At 46.4% G+C, this 18,569-nt stretch overlaps 1 protein-coding gene and 1 pseudogene across 5 annotated transcripts in view; both read right to left on the bottom strand.

The window, feature by feature from the left end:
- The window catches only part of LOC135530493 (myelin regulatory factor-like protein), a 37,260-nt pseudogene extending 32,672 nt beyond the window's left edge, over window positions 1-4,588 (bottom strand).
- Window positions 4,589-12,937: 8,349 nt separating this feature from the next.
- LOC135530492 (rab-3A-interacting protein-like) overlaps window positions 12,938-18,569 on the bottom strand; it is a 67,446-nt gene continuing 61,814 nt past the window's right edge. For 4 of the 5 annotated variants that reach the window (XM_064958807.1, XM_064958805.1, XM_064958808.1 and 1 more), the window contains 2 exons: window positions 17,286-17,355; window positions 12,938-16,001 (listed from right to left, as the gene is read on the bottom strand). In XM_064958807.1, the coding sequence (XP_064814879.1) occupies window positions 15,919-16,001; window positions 17,286-17,355 (153 nt within the window). In that variant the 3' untranslated portion in view covers window positions 12,938-15,918. The remainder of the gene's footprint in view (window positions 16,002-17,285; window positions 17,356-18,569) is intronic. The other variant, XR_010453857.1, reaches the window with a different exon arrangement.

The raw sequence follows: 18,569 nt of genomic DNA, 5'->3' as shown, positions 1-18,569 counted from the left end.
ACCCTCCCCCTCTCCAACCCCCCCCCCACCCTCTCTCCTCCCACCCCACCCCACCCTCTCTCCCGCTCCCCTCTCTCACCCCCTCTCTCTCCCTTTCCCCCTCTTTCTCCCTTTCCCCCCCTCTCTCTCCCTTTCCCCCTCTCTCTCTCCCTTTCCCCCCTCTCTCTCCCTTTCCCCCTCTCTCTCCTCCACCCCACCCTCTCTCTCTCCCTTTCCCCCTCTCTCTCTCCCTTTCCCCCTCTCTCTCCCTTTCCCCCTCTCTCTCCCTTTCCCCCTCTCTCTCCCTTTCCCCCTCTCTCTCCTCCACCCACCCCACCCTCTCTCTCTCCCCCTTTCCCCCTCTCTCTTCTCCCTTTCCCCCTCTCTCTTCTCCCTTTCCCCCTCTCTCTTCTCCCTTTCCCCCCTCTCTCTTCTCCCTCTATCACTCTCATATTGATAATTCTGTCCAGACCCTGAGAGCTTTAGCCACTTCATATTTCTGTGAAAAGGCCTTTGACATTAATGTTGTGGGATCAGCTAAGACACCTCAGGAACAACATTACTTCCCCTAAGGATTACGTGTTGAAAACACACACACTCATAATGCCACACACATTCACTCACACACCAGAGGAGGCTGGTGGGAGGATGTTTAGGAGGATGGGCTCATTGTAATGGCTGGAATAGAATTAAGGCAACGGAGTCAAACATGTGGTTTCTATGTGTTTGATACCGTTCCATTTATTCCATCCCAGCCATTACAATGAGCCCATCCTCCTAAAGTACCTCCCACCAGCTTCCTCTGACTCGCACAACCCTCACACACACACACACACACACACACACACGGGAATAGGGTGCTGTTTTGGGACACAACTATAGAATTTCTTACCATCAAAGAACTGCTGCAACGCTTCATTCTCTCCCAGAACATCAACGGGCACTGGGAGTCCTCCGGGGGGCTCCATGGTGATCAGCTGCCTGAGATACACAACTGTTATTGGGGGTGAAACAGTAGGCAAGGCCTAGGCTTGAGCACTGTGTAGGCCCAAGCATGTTCATAAGGAGGTAAACACACAAAATGGAAAAAACCCCAACCTATTCCTTTTCAGGCTTGCATGGTAGGCTTTGAATGTAACTCCAGACTCTTAGAAAATTGGAGGCTCTGCTATTTCTATCAGGAAAACCTACTGCCCAAGGTCAAACTATTTCTATCAGGAAAACCTACTGCCCTAGGTCAAACTATTTCTGTCAGGAAAACCTACTGCCCTAGGTCAAACTATTTCTGTCAGGAAAACAGTAGCCTAACAAACTATTTCTGTCAGGAAAACCTAGTGGCCAAACTGAAAGTCAACCTGCCACAAGGCCTTTCTCTATTGAGCAAACGGTCCATCCGTCTTCCTGCTCTTCACTTTGTGTTGCTCTTCCAGGAAGGCCTTTCTCTAATGACCAAACGGTCCATCCGTCTTCCTGCTCTTCACTTTGTGTTGCTCTTCCAGGAAGGCCTTTCTCTATTGACCAAACGGTCCATCAGTCTTCCTGCTCTTCACTTTGTGTTGCTCTTCCAGGAAGGCCTTTCTCTATTGACCAAACGGTCCATCCGTCTTCCTGCTCTTCACTTTGTGTTGCTCTTCCAGGAAGGCCTTTCTCTATTCACCAAACGGTCCATCCGTCTTCCTGCTCTTCACTTTGTGTTGCTCTTCCAGGAAGGCCTTTCTCTATTGACCAAACGGTCCATCCGTCTTCCTGCTCTTCACTTTGTGTTGCTCTTCCAGGAAGGCCTTTCTCTATTGACCAAACGGTCCATCCGTCTTCCTGCTCTTCACTTTGTGTTGCTCTTCCAGGAAGGCCTTTCTCTATTGACCAAACGGTCCATCCGTCTTCCTGCTCTTCACTTTGTGTTGCTCTTCCAGGAAGGCCTTTCTCTATTGACCAAACGGTCCATCCGTCTTCCTGCTCTTCACTTTGTGTTGCTCTTCCAGGAAGGCCTTTCTCTATTGACCAAACGGTCCATCCGTCTTCCTGCTCTTCACTTTGTGTTGCTCTTCCAGGAAGGCCTTTCTCTATTCACCAAACGGTCCATCCGTCTTCCGTTGGCCTCAGTGCTTCTCACTGGGAATCAGTTCAACTGTAGTCGTCTCTCTGTCTCTGCAAGCAGCCGACGCACTCAAGCTTTCCTAACGAAAACCACTGATTCTTCACGCTTCACAACGTTCCTGACTGCTGTCATGTCGTTATATATGGTGTAATAATAATTATTTATTGTGTGTGTGTGTGTGTGTGTGTGTGTGTGTAATATACTGTACATTATAGCTAATCCATGATTAATCATCATCATTACTGTTGTCTCTAGTCTCTCTCAGCTCATTTAGGGAACGTGTAATGGCTTTGGCTGGTCTGTTACCAGGGGATACGGACAGTTTGTCTCTCTCAGCTCAGCTCATTTAGGGAAATGTGTAATTGCTTTGGCTTTACACACGAGAGGCTTTCTGTAATAACATACACCATGCATCCCAAATGACACCCTGTTGCCTTTGTACACAGCTTTCGACCAGGGCCCATAAGGACTATTTTGGGAATAGTCTGTCATTTGGGACAAAGACACAGTGACTAACCTGCTGTGAATAACGAGGCTGTTTTCTCCTCGATATTGACTTTATAACATTGTCAGTTTAGTCCTATGAATGAATGACACACTGAAGTCAGCCGATACATTATGAGAAACGGTCAGCCTTATGTTGATGAAGAAGGACGTTCAAAATGATTTGGTAAAAAACATCAGTCAGTCCCAGATAAACATCTGGATGCTTATGAACCACTAACAATTCAAGTGGCCTTTTGAAAAAGACACAAAAAAAAGAAAAAAACAAAGTGGAAATATTCATCTTAAAGATTTACACAGAGCTTTGACTAAAATATCCTGAACAAAGCTGAGAGACAGTAATCAAATGGGAGTGTTGTAAATACTAAAACCATTAGCTTCCTTCTAACAGTCAGTAGAGAAGAGAAACCATTAGCTTCCTTCTAACAGTCAGTGGAGACGGAAAACCATTAGCTTTCTCTACTGACTGTTAAGGAAGGAAGCTAATGGTTTTCGTCTCTACTGACTGTTAGAGGGAAGCTAATTGTTTTCCGTCTCTACTGACTGTTAGAAGGAAGCTAATGGTTTTCCGTCTCTACTGACTGTTAGAAGGAAGCTAATGGTTTTCTGTCTCTACTGACTGTTAGAAGGAAGCTAATGGTTTTCCGTCTCTACTGACTGTTAGAAGGAAGCTAATGGTTTTCTGTCTCTACTGACTGTTAAGGAAGGAAGCTAATGGTTTTCGTCTCTACTGACTGTTAGAAGGAAGCTAATGGTTTTCCCTCCCTACTGACTGTTAGAAGGAAGCTAATGGTTTTCGTCTCTACTGACTGTTAGAAGGAAGCTAATGGTTTTCAGGTCTCTACTGACTGTTAGAAGGAAGCTAATGGTTTTCAGTCTCTACTGACTGTTAGAAGGAAGCTAATGGTTTTCAGTCTCTACTGACTGTTAGAAGGAAGCTAATGGTTTTCCGTCTCTACTGACTGTTAGAAGGAAGCTAATGGTTTTCAGTCTCTACTGACTGTTAGAAGGAAGCTAATGGTTTTCCGTCTCTACTGACTGTTAGAAGGAAGCTAATGGTTTTCAGTCTCTACTGACTGTTAGAAGGAAGCTAATGGTTTTCAGTCTCTACTGACTGTTAGAAGGAAGCTAATGGTTTTCAGTCTCTACTGACTGTTAGAAGGAAGCTAATGGTTTTCAGTCTCCACTGACTGTTAGAAGAAAGCTAATGGTTTCTCTTCTCTACTGACTGTTAGAAGGAAGCTAATGGTTTTCCTTCTCTACTGACTGTTAGAAGGAAGCTAATGGTTTCCCGTCTCTACTGACTGTTAGAAGGAAGCTAATGGTTTTCAGTCTCTACTGACTGTTAGAAGGAAGCTAATGGTTTTCAGTCTCTACTGACTGTTAGAAGGAAGCTAATGGTTTTCCGTCTCTACTGACTGTTAGAAGGAAGCTAATGGTTTTAAAGTCTCTACTGACTGTTAGAAGGAAGCTAATGGTTTTCGGTCTCCACTGACTGTTAGAAGAAAGCTAATGGTTTCTCTTCTCTACTGACTGTTAGAAGGAAGCTAATGGTTTTCGGTCTCCACTGACTGTTAGAAGAAAGCTAATGGTTTCTCTTCTCTACTGACTGTTAGAAGGAAGCTAATGGTTTTCCTTCTCTACTGACTGTTAGAAGGAAGCTAATGGTTTCCCGTCTCCACAGTCAGTAGAGAAGGGAAAGGCAGAATGTGAACCTTACCTTTTCTCCAAAATGGAGTCCTGGCTGGTAGTTCCGTTGACAACCTTCTCTCCGACTTCAGTTTACGTCTCTCAGGTACAATCCATTTGCCAAACAGTATCCATTAAATCCTCAGAGCCCAGTTACTCCACGATTGTTCACCCATCCAGGTAGTTGTTTCGGTAGATTTAGGCCCTTTGGTGTTGACAATAATATTCCCAGAATTGTGTATCCAAAATCATGTATATGTCACAGGTGTCTCTCCTGTGTACTTTGTTCTCTGGTCTGAAAGGTGAAAAGCATTGACGTACCCTGCGCAGGCGTTCTGCCTGTGTGCCAGGTGTCCTTGGCCCTGGACCATAAAGCAGCTATTCATTACAAGGTGACACAGAGGGGTAGTACACTAAAAGCAGTCTTATCTCTGGCTTAGACACTCTGCAAATAGAACACTGTCCATACAGATATACAGTACAGTACTGTCCACACAGATATCCAGTACAGTCCATACAGATATACAGTACTGTCCACACAGACATACAGTACAGTACTGTCCATACAGATATACAGTACAGTCCTTTCAGATATACAGTACTGTCCACACAGATGTACAGTCCACACAGATGTACAGTCCACACAGACGTACAGTCCACACAGATATACAGTACAGTCCACACAGATATACAGTACAGTCCACACAGATATACAGTACTGTCCACACAGACATACAGTACAGTCCATACAGATATACAGTACTGTCCACACAGATATACAGTACAGTCCATACAGACATACAGTACAGTCCATACAGACATACAGTACAGTCCATACAGATATACAGTACAGTACTGTCCACACAGACATACAGTACTGTCCACACAGACATACAGTACAGTCCATACAGACATACAGTACAGTCCATACAGACATACAGTACAGTCCATACAGATATACAGTACAGTACTGTCCACACAGATATACAGTACAGTCCACACAGATATACAGTACTGTCCACACAGACATACAGTACAGTCCATACAGATATACAGTACAGTCCATACAGATATACAGTACAGTCCATACAGACATACAGTACAGTCCATACAGATATACAGTACTGTCCACACAGACATACAGTACAGTCCACACAGATATACAGTACTGTCCATACAGATATACAGTACAGTACTGTCCACACAGATATACAGTACAGTCCACACAGATATACAGTACAGTCCACACAGATATACAGTACTGTCCACACAGATATACAGTACAGTACAGTCCATACAGACATACAGTACAGTCCATACAGATATACAGTACAGTACTGTCCACACAGATATACAGTACAGTCCACACAGATATACAGTACAGTACAGTCCATACAGATATACAGTACTGTCCACACAGATATACAGTACTGTCCACACAGATATACAGTACTGTCCACACAGATATACAGTACAGTACTGTCCACACAGACATACAGTACAGTCCATACAGATATACAGTACTGTCCATACAGATATACAGTACAGTGTCATTACAGATACACAGTACACTCTCTATCCATGACCCAGAATGCATTAAAGGTCCTCTCTACCTGGAAAGGTGTGCCATTTGATGTGTTTCTTTTGATATCAGGTATTTTGATATTCCAAAATGGCAGATGTGCTATTTTGTGTATCTATAAGGATTTTCTCTTTATCTTTCTACATGAGTAGATAAGAGCTTATAATTGTTATACTATAGTTGAGACAACATAAATCTTGCCATTACTTTGACGTTGCAATATACTACAAATGTAGGATCTTAATTTTTTGTTCCTGAGAATTTTCTTGCAAAGCAAAGTTGTAGTGTATTTGCATTTGAAAAAGGCTTCTAAAGTGTGTAATTTACACATTGAAATGTCAAGACTTGATTTGCCCTAACTGAGAATGTATCAACCCCTACCAAAATGTCCATTAAATATAATCCATATAATAATTCACTTTTCCTGATGCTGCAGGATAATTTTCCAGCTGTAACAAACTGGCTCAAATTAAGATCCTACATCTGTACAGCAAGTGTTCCACAGGAGAAGTAGGAGCTCCGGCTGATCTGCCAAATCAAAGTGCATTTGTCACGTGCTCCGAATACAACGTAGACCTTACAGTGAAATGCTTACTTACAAGCCCTTAACCAACAGCGCAATTTTTAAGTAAAAAAAAAGGTATTAGGTGAACAATAGGTAAGTAAAGAAATAAAAACAACAGTAGAGAGGCTACGTACAGTCGAGGGGCTACGTACGGACGCGGGGCTACGTACGGTCGAGAGGCTACGTACGGTCGCGGGGCTACGTACGGTCGAGAGGCTACGTACGGTCGAGAGGCTACGTACGGTCGAGAGGCTACTTACGGTCGAGAGGCTACGTACGGTCGAGAGGCTACGTACGGTCGCGGGGGCTACGTGCGGTCGAGGAGGCTACGTGCGGTCGAGAGGCTCGTACGGTCGAGAGGCTACGTACGGTCGAGAGGCTACGTGCGGTCGAGGGCTACTTACGGTCGAGGGGCTACGTACGGTCGCGGGGCTACGTACGGTCGCGGGGCTACGTACGGTCGCGGGGCTACGTACGGTCGAGGGGCTACGTACGGTCGCGGGGCTACGTACGGTCGAGAGGCTAGGAAGTTAACCCACTGTTCCTAGGCCGTCATTGAAAATAAGAATTTGTTCTTAACTGACTTGCCTAGTTAAATAAATAAAAACTATAAACAATTAATGAACATCCACCTGTGGAACGGTAGGCAATTAAGGTCACAGCTTTGAAAACTTAGGACATTAAATTTTAACCTCTCCCCCAATTTTGTTCAGGGACACATTATTACATTTCTATTAGTCACATGTCTGTGGAACTTATTCAGTTTATGTCTCAGTTGAATCTTATGTTCATACAAATATTTACACATTTCTACTGACTCTGAAAAACACCAAAAGATGGCCAGGGTCCCTGCTCATCTGCGTGAACATGCCTTAGGCATGCTGCAAGGAGACATGAGGACTGCGGATAAATTGCAATGTCCATACTGTGAGTCGCCTAAGACTGTGCTACAGGGAGACAGGACGGACAGCTGATCGTCCTCGAAGTGGCAGACCACGTGTAACAACGCCTGCACAGGATCGGTACGTCCGATTGCGGGAAAGGTACAGGATTGCAACAACACTGCCCGGGTTACACCAGGAACGCACAATCCCTCCAGCACTGCTCAGGCTCTCTGCAATAGGCTGAGAGAGGCTGGACTGCAGGCTTGTAGGCCTGTTTTCAGGCAGGTCCTCATCAGACATCACCGGCAACAACGTCGCCTATAGGCACAAACCCATCGTCGCTGGACCAGACAGGACTGGCAACAACGTCGCCTATAGGCACAAACCCATCGTCGCTGGACCAGACAGGACTGGCAACAACGTCGCCTATAGGCACAAACCCATCGTCGCTGGACCAGACAGGACTGGCAACAACGTCGCCTATAGGCACAAACCCATCGTCGCTGGACCAGACAGGACTGGCAACAACGTCGCCTATAGGCACAAACCCATCGTCGCTGGACCAGACAGGACTGGCAACAACGTCGCCTATAGGCACAAACCCATCGTCGCTGGACCAGACAGGACTGGCAACAACGTCGCCTATAGGCACAAACCCATCGTCGCTGGACCAGACAGGACTGGCAACAACGTCGCCTATAGGCACAAACCCATCGTCGCTGGACCAGACAGGACTGGCAACAACGTCGCCTATAGGCACAAACCCATCGTCGCTGGACCAGACAGGACTGGCAACAACGTCGCCTATAGGCACAAACCCATCGTCGCTGGACCAGACAGGACTGGCAACAACGTCGCCTATAGGCACAAACCCATCGTCGCTGGACCAGACAGGACTGGCAACAACGTCGCCTATAGGCACAAACCCATCGTCGCTGGACCAGACAGGACTGGCAACAACGTCGCCTATAGGCACAAACCCATCGTCGCTGGACCAGACAGGACTGGCAACAACGTCGCCTATAGGCTCAAATCCATCATCGCTGGACCAGACAGGACTGGCAACAACGTCGCCTATAGGCACAAACCCATCGTCGCTGGACCAGACAAGACTGGCAACAACGTCACCTATAGGCACAAACCCATCATCTGGACCAGACAGGACTGGCAACAACGTCGCCTATAGGCACAAACCCATCGTCGCTGGACCAGACAGGACTGGCAACAACGTCGCCTATAGGCACAAACCCATCGTCGCTGGACCAGACAGGACTGGCAACAACGTCGCCTATAGGCACAAACCCATCGTCTGGACCAGACAGGACTGGCAACAACGTCGCCTATAGGCACAAACCCATCGTCTGGACCAGACAGGACTGGCAACAACGTCGCCTATAGGCACAAACCCATCGTCGCTGGACCAGACAGGACTGGCAACAACGTCGCCTATAGGCACAAACCCATCGTCGCTGGACCAGACAGGACTGGCAACGTCGCCTATAGGCACAAACCCATCGTCGCTGGACCAGACAGGACTGGCAACAACGTCGCCTATAGGCACAAACCCATCGTCGCTGGACCAGACAGGACTGGCAACAACGTCGCCTATAGGCACAAACCCATCGTCGCTGGACCAGACAGGACTGGCAACAACGTCGCCTATAGGCACAAACCCATCGTCGCTGGACCAGACAGGACTGGCAACAACGTCGCCTATAGGCACAAACCCATCGTCGCTGGACCAGACAGGACTGGCAACAACGTCGCCTATAGGCACAAACCCATCGTCGCTGGACCAGACAGGACTGGCAACAACGTCGCCTATAGGCTCAAATCCATCATCGCTGGACCAGACAGGACTGGCAACAACGTCGCCTATAGGCACAAACCCATCATCGCTGGACCAGACAGGACTGGCAACAACGTCGCCTATAGGCACAAACCCATCGTCGCTGGACCAGACAGGACTGGCAACAACGTCGCCTATAGGCACAAACCCATCGTCGCTGGACCAGACAGGACTGGCAACAACGTCGCCTATAGGCTCAAATCCATCATCGCTGGACCAGACAGGACTGGCAACAACGTCGCCTATAGGCACAAACCCATCATCGCTGGACCAGACAGGACTGGCAACAACGTCGCCTATAGGCACAAATCCATCGTCGCTGGACCAGACAGGACTGGCAACAACGTCGCCTATAGGCACAAACCCATCGTCGCTGGACCAGACAGGACTGGCAACAACGTCGCCTATAGGCACAAACCCATCATCGCTGGACCAGACAGGACTGGCAACAACGTCGCCTATAGGCACAAACCCATCGTCGCTGGACCAGACAGGACTGGCAACAACGTCGCCTATAGGCACAAACCCATCGTCGCTGGACCAGACAGGACTGGCAACAACGTCGCCTATAGGCACAAACCCATCGTCGCTGGACCAGACAGGACTGGCAACAACGTCGCCTATAGGCACAAACCCATCATCGCTGGACCAGACAGGACTGGCAACAACGTCGCCTATAGGCTCAAATCCATCATCGCTGGACCAGACAGGACTGGCAACAACGTCGCCTATAGGCACAAACCCATCATCGCTGGACCAGACAGGACTGGCAACAACGTCGCCTATAGGCACAAATCCATCGTCGCTGGACCAGACAGGACTGGCAACAACGTCGCCTATAGGCACAAACCCATCGTCGCTGGACCAGACAGGACTGGCAAAAAGTGCTCTTCACTGACGAGTCACGGATTTGTCTCACCAGGGGTGATGGTCGGATTTGTTTATCATCGAAAGAATGAGCGTTACACCGAGGCCTGTACTCTGGAGGCTGATCGATTTGGAGGTGAAGGGTCCATCATGGTCTGGGGCGATGTGTCACAGCATCATCGGACTGAGCTTGTTGTCATTGCAGGCAATCTCAACGCTGTGCGTTACAGGGAAGACATCCTCCTCCCTCATGTGGTACCCTTCCTGCAGGCTCATCCTGACATGACAATGCCACCAGCCATTCTGCTCGCTCTGTGCGTGATTTCCTGCAAGACAGGAATGTTAGTGTTCTGCCATGGCCAGCGAAGAGCCCATACGCCGCAAAAATGTCCAGGAACTTGTAGGTGCCTTGGTGGAAGAGTGGGGTAACATCTCATAACAAGAACTGGCAAATCTGGTGCAGTCCACGAGGAGGAGATGCACTGCAGTACTTAAAGCAGCTGGTGGCCAAACCAGATACTTACTGTTACTATTTTAACTTCATCCCCACCCTCCCTTTGTTCAGGGACACTTTATTACATTTGTTAGTCACATGTCTGTGGAACTTGTTCAGTTTATGTCTCAGTTGTTGAATCTTGTTATGTTCATACAAATATTTACACATGCTAAGTTTGCTGAAAGTAAACACAGTTGACATGACAATGTCACCAGCCAGAGGACGTTTCTTTTGCTGAGTTGATGATAAATATAGAGTAGCAGCAGCATAAAAGTGGGGTTGGTGGGTGGGCACAATGCAAATAGTCTGGGTCGGCATTTGATTACATGTTCAGGAGTCTTATGGCTTGGGGGTAAAAGCTGTTGAGAAGCCTTTTTGTCCTAGACTTGGCACTCCGGTACCGCTTGCCATGCGGTAGTAGAGAGAACAGTCTATGACTGGGGTGGCTGGGGTCTTTGACAATTTTTATGGCCTTCCTCTGACACCGCCTGGTGTAGAGGTCCTGGATGGCAGGCAGCTTAGCACCAGTGATGTACTGGGCCGTACACACTACCCTCACTAGTGCCTTGCGGTCGGAGGCTGAGCAGTTGCCGTACCAGGCAGTGATGCAACCCGTCAGGATGCTCTTGATGTTGCAGCTGTAGAACCTTGAAGATCTGAGGACCCATACCAAATCTTTTTAGTTTCCTGAGGGGGAATAGGCTTTGTCGTGTCCTCTTCAAGGCTGTCTTGGTGTGTTTGGACCATTCTAGCTTGTTGGTGAAGGAACTTGAAGCTCTCAACCTGCTCCACTACAGCCCCGTCGATGAGAACGGACCAGGGGTTCCTATTCCCTAGACCAGTGGTTCCTATTCCCTAGACCAGTGGTTCCTATTCCCTAGACCAGTGGTTCCTATTCCCTAGACCAGTGGTTCCCATCCAGGGCTACTAGGATCCCTAGGGGGAACTTGGCCTATCCACAGGGGGTACATGAGAAGACTCATGATGAGACCATAGGGTTAAAAAGCTAAAAAGCACACGAGTGGGTACTACAGGTGTACTCTGGGAAGAGCAAAATCCCATTGGGTAGTACAGTAATCGTAAAAGGTTGGGAACCACTGCCCTATAGAGTGCACTACTGTTGACCAGAGCCCTACATGATCATCCTGTCTGGGTTGCCCCCCCGGGTTGTGCCGTGGCAGAGATCTTTGTGGGCTATACTCAGCCTTGTCTCAGGATGGTAAGTTAGTGGTTGAAGATATCCCTCTAGTGGTGTGGGGGCTGTGCTTTGGCAAAGTGGATGGGGTTATATCCTTCCTGTTTGGCCCTGTCCGGGGGTGTCCTCGGATGGGGCCTGTCTCAGCCTCCAGTATTTATGCTGCAGTAGTTTGTGTCAGGGGGCTAGGGTCAGTTTGTTATATCTGGAGTACTTCTCCTGTCCTTATTCGGTGTCCTGTGTGAATTTAAGTGTGCTCTCTCTAATTCTCTCGCTCTCGGAGGACCTGAGCCCTAGGACCATGCCTCAGGACTACCTGACATGATGACTCCTTGCTGTCCCCAGTCCACCTGGCTGTGCTGCTGCTCCAGTTTCAACTGTTCTGCCTTATTATTATTGGACCATGCTGGTCATTTATGAACATTTGAACATCTTGGCCATGTTCTGTTATAATCGCCACACAGCACAGCCAGAAGAGGACTGGCCACCCCACATAGCCTGGTTCCTCTCTAGGTTTCTTCCTCGGTTTTGGCTTTTTTAGGGAGTTTTTCATAGCCACCGTGCTTCTACACCTGCATTGCTTGCTGTTTGGGGTTTTAGGCTGGGTTTCTGTACAGCACTTTGAGATATCAGCTGATGTACGAAGGGCTATATACATACATTTGGTTTGGTCTAAAGTAGTGCACTATATAGGGAATAGGTTACCGTTTGGGATGCACAACATGGGTATTGAACCAGGAAGTATTTTATATGCAGTATAATTGTGTTCAGTCCAAGATAATAAAGTTTATAGTGTTGAATCTATACTGCAGAGGAGGCTGGTGGGAGGAGATACAGGAGTGTTGAATCTATACTGATGAACTCTGTGATTGTGAAAGACGACAACGAATTGACATTTTTAAATGCAATAGAATTGCAAACATATTGAAACAGTAACATCGTCAAAACTACTGTATAAAAAGGACGTAATTTCACCAAGATTTACAATCCTGTGGAAAGCCCAGAGACGTGGCAGGAAGGAGAACCATTAACAGTAAGATAAGTTGCCCTACATTTATAAGACAACGCATGGGCAACGTGCAGAATGTACTGAACAACGTATATATCTATTTTTATTATGCAATAGAATTGTGTCCTGACAATTTTACCCTTAAATGTGTCATCATATCTACACTGACTGAGAGTGTTTGGGACAACAGATTTCATGTTCACAAACAGACACACGTTGGTTCCAGTGGTATACCATTTTTTATTCAGTGTGTTCCAGAAAGGCACTAAAATAAATTGAGGAAAGCTTGGAGTTGGAATGTTAACAGAGGACTTGGAGGGATGGAAGGATGGAAAACCAGGAAAGGGTATATAGATTGGAACGTTCACAGACCACACACACACCACACGTACACACACACACACCACACGTGACGACACAGCTACATAATCCTAACTAAAGGGTTGGCAAAGAACTAAAAAGCCAGAGAGAATGTTCTTCATCATCATCATCATCGATGTGTTTTCTAAAACCTTCAAAACATTTGTCCAGATTCTTCTAAAGTCCCTTGTATTGGACAGAACCCAACAGAATCCTCCTCCTCATGTTCTGCTCCCAAATGGCACCTATACATACGGGGCGTCGAAGTGTCACGGGAGGGCACGGGACCTCCCGATCTAAAACGAAGTGTCACGGGAGGGCACGGGACGTCACGGGAGGGCACGGGACGTCCCGATCTAAAACGAAGTGTCACGGGAGGGCACGGGACCTCCCGATCTAAAACGAAGCGTCACTCCGCAATGCATTAGGCTAGAAACAAGTAGTAAAATGACAAAGAGGAAGACGCGACTCTGATGCACATGGGGAATTTGCTTTGTCTCTATGACGTTGAGAAGCTGAGCTTACGACCTTCTGAAGTCGAGGAGTCAAAAGAAATTGGACTTCGCTTGCGGAGTAATCTTATACAATGTGTCCGTCGCTATCAATTGATCAAATCACTTCCTGTAAAATAGAATATGTGTAATTAAATTGAAGGTTCATATAAATTATCGTAATAAAACATTTGGTAGCGGAAAACATTTGGGGAAATCAGGTCTAGACTATTTATTTCTATTGTTATTATCATCTTCATCATCATCATCATCATGGGGGCTCCTGAGTGGCGCAGCTGCATCTCAGTGCTAGAGGAGTCACTACAGACCATGGTTCGAATCCAGGCTGTATCACAACCAGACGTGATTGGGAGTCCCATAGGGTGGAGCACAACTGGCCCCGCGTCGTCAGGGTTAGGGGGTTTGGCCTTGGTAGGCCGTCACTGTAAATAAGAAGTAGTTCTTAACTGACTTGCCAAGTTAAATAAAAGGTTAAATAAAAAAACACAAAATAAACTAAATAAATTGCCTTCCTAAAATAAGTCATGAGACATTTTCCTAGGTCCCTCAAATGAAACAAATATTTAACAAAGGCAATCTCAATAAAAAAAATAATAAAACACGTTTGGGAACCCCTGCTGTGCATACTGCACTACTACAGTAGTTAACTATATAGGGCATAGGGTGCCATTTGTGACTCAGCCTTGTAGTGTGGACAGAAGAGCTCATTCAGCATTTCTTACACATAATAACGGAGTCAAGTTACATACAGCAGTGTGGTCGTCACCATAGTTACTGTCCTCTGGTTTTAAATACGGACTGGAGATAGATGGATAGAATAACCACAGATGGCTGGATGGACGGAGCGCCTCGATTTACACTTGTCCTGTGTCCCAAATGGCACCCTATTCCATATTTAGCGCACCACTTTTGACCAGTGCTCATAGGGGCCACAAGTCGTGCACTACAGTGAACAGGGTGCCATTTGGGAAGCAGCCGTTGGGTTTAGAGCAATTCCTCTCTGTTCCAATATGCATTCTAGCAGACCAATCAGAATGACAAGCAATGATCATGTTCCAGACAGACTGACTGAACGACCAATCCCCTTACACCCTGAATAACTACTCACTGTTATTGGTAGACCAGTCAGTCTGAACTACCAATCCCCTTACACCCTGAATAACTACTCACTGTTATTGGTAGACCAGTCAGTCTGAACTACCAATCCCCTTACACCCTGAATAACTAGTCACTGTTATTGGTAGACCAGTCAGACTGAACTACCAATCCCCTTCCTGAATAACTACTCACTGTTACTGGTAGACCAGTCAGTCTGAACTACCAATCCCCTTACACCCTGAATAACTACTCACTGTTATTGGTAGACCAGTCAGTCTGAACTACCAATCCCCTTCCTGAATAACTACTCACTGTTATTGGTAGACCAGTCAGTCTGAACTACCAATCCCCTTCCTGAATAACTACTCACTGTTATTGGTAGACCAGTCAGTCTGAACTACCAATCCCCTTCCTGAATAACTACTCACTGTTATTGGTAGACCAGTCAGTCTGAACTACCAATCCCCTTCCTGAATAACTACTCGCTGTTATTGGTAGACCAGTCAGTCTGAACTACCAATCCCCTTCCTGAATAACTACTCACTGTTATTGGTAGACCAGTCAGTCTGAACTACCAATCCCCTTCCTGAATAACTACTCACTGTTATTGGTAGACCAGTCAGTCTGAACTACCAATCCCCTTCCTGAATAACTACTCACTGTTATTGGTAGACCAGTCAGTCTGAACTACCAATCCCCTTCCTGAATAACTACTCACTGTTATTGGTAGACCAGTCAGTCTGAACTACCAATCCCCGTCCTGAATAACTACTCACTGTTATTGGTAGATCAGTCAGTCTGAACTACCAATCCCCTTCCTGAATAACTAGTCACTGTTATTGGTAGACCAGTCAGTCTGAACTACCAATCCCCTTCCTGAATAACTACTCACTGTTATTGGTAGACCAGTCAGTCTGAACTACCAATCCCCTTACACCCTGATTAACTACTCACTGTTATTGGTAGACCAGGATGTAAGGGGCATGCATTTTAAGTCATATACTTGTAGGTATTGAAGACAGAGGATGGGAGGACTCTCCTGAAATGACACGTGATTGGATGAGAGATTGGAAGGGGGTGGCGATGAGGAGCGTTGGGGGCGGTCCTTCTTCCTCCTGAGAGCCAGGAGGGTAGGATCAATGGAGAGCTATCCTGTCCATCACGGGAGTGCATCTGATGATAGGTTGAGATTCAGACACGCATCCCTCTGTTCTGTATCGTGATTGGTTGGTCACAGTTCCTCCTTGTAGTAGCCCAGCTTAGCAAAACTCATCTCTTTCCTCAACTGCATCACTTCCCAGAACATCTGTTCTGCTAGAGAACAGGAACGGAGATGGAGGGAGGAAAGGAGATGGAGAACAGGAAAGGAGATGGAGAACAGGAAAGGAGATGGAGAACAGGAAAGGAGATGGAGAACAGGAAAGGAGATGGAGGGAGGAAAGGAGATGGAGAACAGGAAAGGAGATGGAGGGAGGAAAGGAGATGGAGAACAGGAAAGGAGATGGAGAACAGGAAAGGAGATGGAGGGAGGAAAGGAGATGGAGAACAGGAAAGGAGATGGAGAACAGGAACGGAGATGGAGAACAGGAAAGGAGATGGAGGGAGGAAAGGAGATGGAGGGAGGAAAGGAGGATTGGACAGAAGAGAGCATAAACATTACAACACATTCTGACTAGACTGTAGTGACATTATAACACATTAAAACACATTCTGACTAGACTGTAGGGACATTACAACACATTATAACACATTCTGACTAGACTGTAGGGACATTATAACACATTACAACACATTCTGACTAGACTGTAGGGACATTATAACACATTACAACACATTCTGACTAGACTGTAGGGACATTATAACACATTACAACACATTCTGACTAGACTGTAGGGACATTATAACACATTACAACACATTCTGACTAGACTGTAGGGACATTATAACACATTATAACATTCTGACTAGACTGTAGGGACATTACAACACATTATAACACATTCTGACTAGACTGTAGGGACATTATAACACATTACAACACATTCTGACTAGACTGTAGGGACATTGTCAACATGACAACTGGAGACCAAAACGACCAAATGCTAGAACAGCCATTCCGTGGCTACGTTAAAAACATCATCGCTTGGCTACGAACTCGTCTCCTCTATTGAAAAACAACGGCGTTCTTGTGCTCGTCGGTAACCTTGAGGAGACTTCTCTTAATGAGCTGTGTGACTGATGAGCCTCCACCCTCTACGGTAATGGACATAGAAATAGAATCAGAATGTTGAGGTGAATGGGGATTCCCCATTCTAGGTATTCCATTTCTATGCTAATAGGATTCCACCATGTCAGATAGCTGTTGAGTTAGCCCAATCTACAGCACCACTGGGTCCATAAGACACACTACTCTACATGACTTATTCATATGCATGTGGCCTTGTACTGTGGTTTCCTGATAGCACATCCATCCATGTATTCCATCTAAACTTCACATTAGCTAGAACCACTAAAGACAAAGTGTATTCACATGTGACTGTATAGGCAAAAACAACATGGCTGCAGCGTTACAGGAAATGCACTGCGAGCTGATCTCACCGTCCTGCAGCTTGACCAGCCCTTGGTGGATGTAGCGGATGTAGGTAAAGAAGTTACAAACTGACGTGATCTGGAGAGAGAGAGAGATCAAGGTTAAATGTCTAGACTGGTGAAACAGATGGTGGACATGAATCCTTTTCTTATGCAGGGAATACGACTTTGAGTGCTGTAGTCGTATGGAATTACAGGTTGATAAATGAGAGTGCTGTAGTCGTATGGAATTACAGGTTGATAAATGAGAGTGCTGTAGTCGTATGGAATTACAGGTTGATAAATGAGAGTGCTGTAGACGTATGGAATTACAGGTTGATAAATGAGAGTGCTGTAGTCGTATGGAATTACAGGTTGATAAATGAGAGTGCTGTAGTCGTATGGAATTACAGGTTGATAAATGAGAGTGCTGTAGTCGCATGGAATTACAGGTTGATAAATGAGAGTGCTGTAGACGTCGTAGGGCACATATGTCAGAGTCAAGGCCCGCGGGCCACATCCGGCCCGCGAGAAGGTTTTTTACGGCCCCTGGGATGATCTTGATTTATTATTAGAACCGGCCCGCAGACCGCAGCAAGCCGGCAGCCCGCAGATCTTTTACACGCACCAATACTACATTTCCCACAATGCAACGGTGACGCACCGAGCAGTAGGCTGCTTCATTTCAATATTTATTGGCACAGCAGTCGTCAGCATCACAGTAAAATTAACTTTCAGATACCCATCAAAAATGGCAAAACGGAAGGTGGACACTGAGAACCGGGGTTTCAAACAAGGTGGGAGTCGGAGTATATGTTCACGGAGGTAGCTGGAAAACCTGTGTGTCTTCTGTGTGGAGAAAGTGTGGCGGTACTGAAAGAGTATAATCTGAGACGACATTATGAAACGAAACACGCGGACAAAAACAAGAATATGGACATGGAACAAAGGCTACAAAAGGCAGAGGAATTAAAACGAGGCCTCAAATCTCGACAGGCTCTGTTCAAAAAAGCCAAATCACAAGGCCAGGCTGCTGTCAAGGCCAGTTTTATTTTGGCAGAAGAGATCGCTAAATCAGCCCGGCCATTTACGGAGGGGGATTTCATCAAAAACTGCATGATTAAAGTTTGTGACGAAGTTTGCCCAGAAAAAAGGCAACTCTTTTTAAATGTGAGTCTGAGCAGAAACACCATTGCCGAGAGAGTAGACCAGTTGTCCATCAATCTAAAAGAGCAGCTTGTGAAAAAGGGAAAAGATTTCATTGCATATTCCTTGGCTGTGGATGAGAGCACCGACATTTCTGACATTGCCCAG

This window comes from Oncorhynchus masou, unplaced genomic scaffold (assembly GCF_036934945.1).
Source record: "Oncorhynchus masou masou isolate Uvic2021 unplaced genomic scaffold, UVic_Omas_1.1 unplaced_scaffold_1354, whole genome shotgun sequence".
NCBI lineage: Eukaryota > Metazoa > Chordata > Actinopteri > Salmoniformes > Salmonidae > Oncorhynchus > Oncorhynchus masou.
Note: the sequence above shows the minus strand (reverse complement) of the source record. Positions and strands in the feature narration are given on the sequence as shown.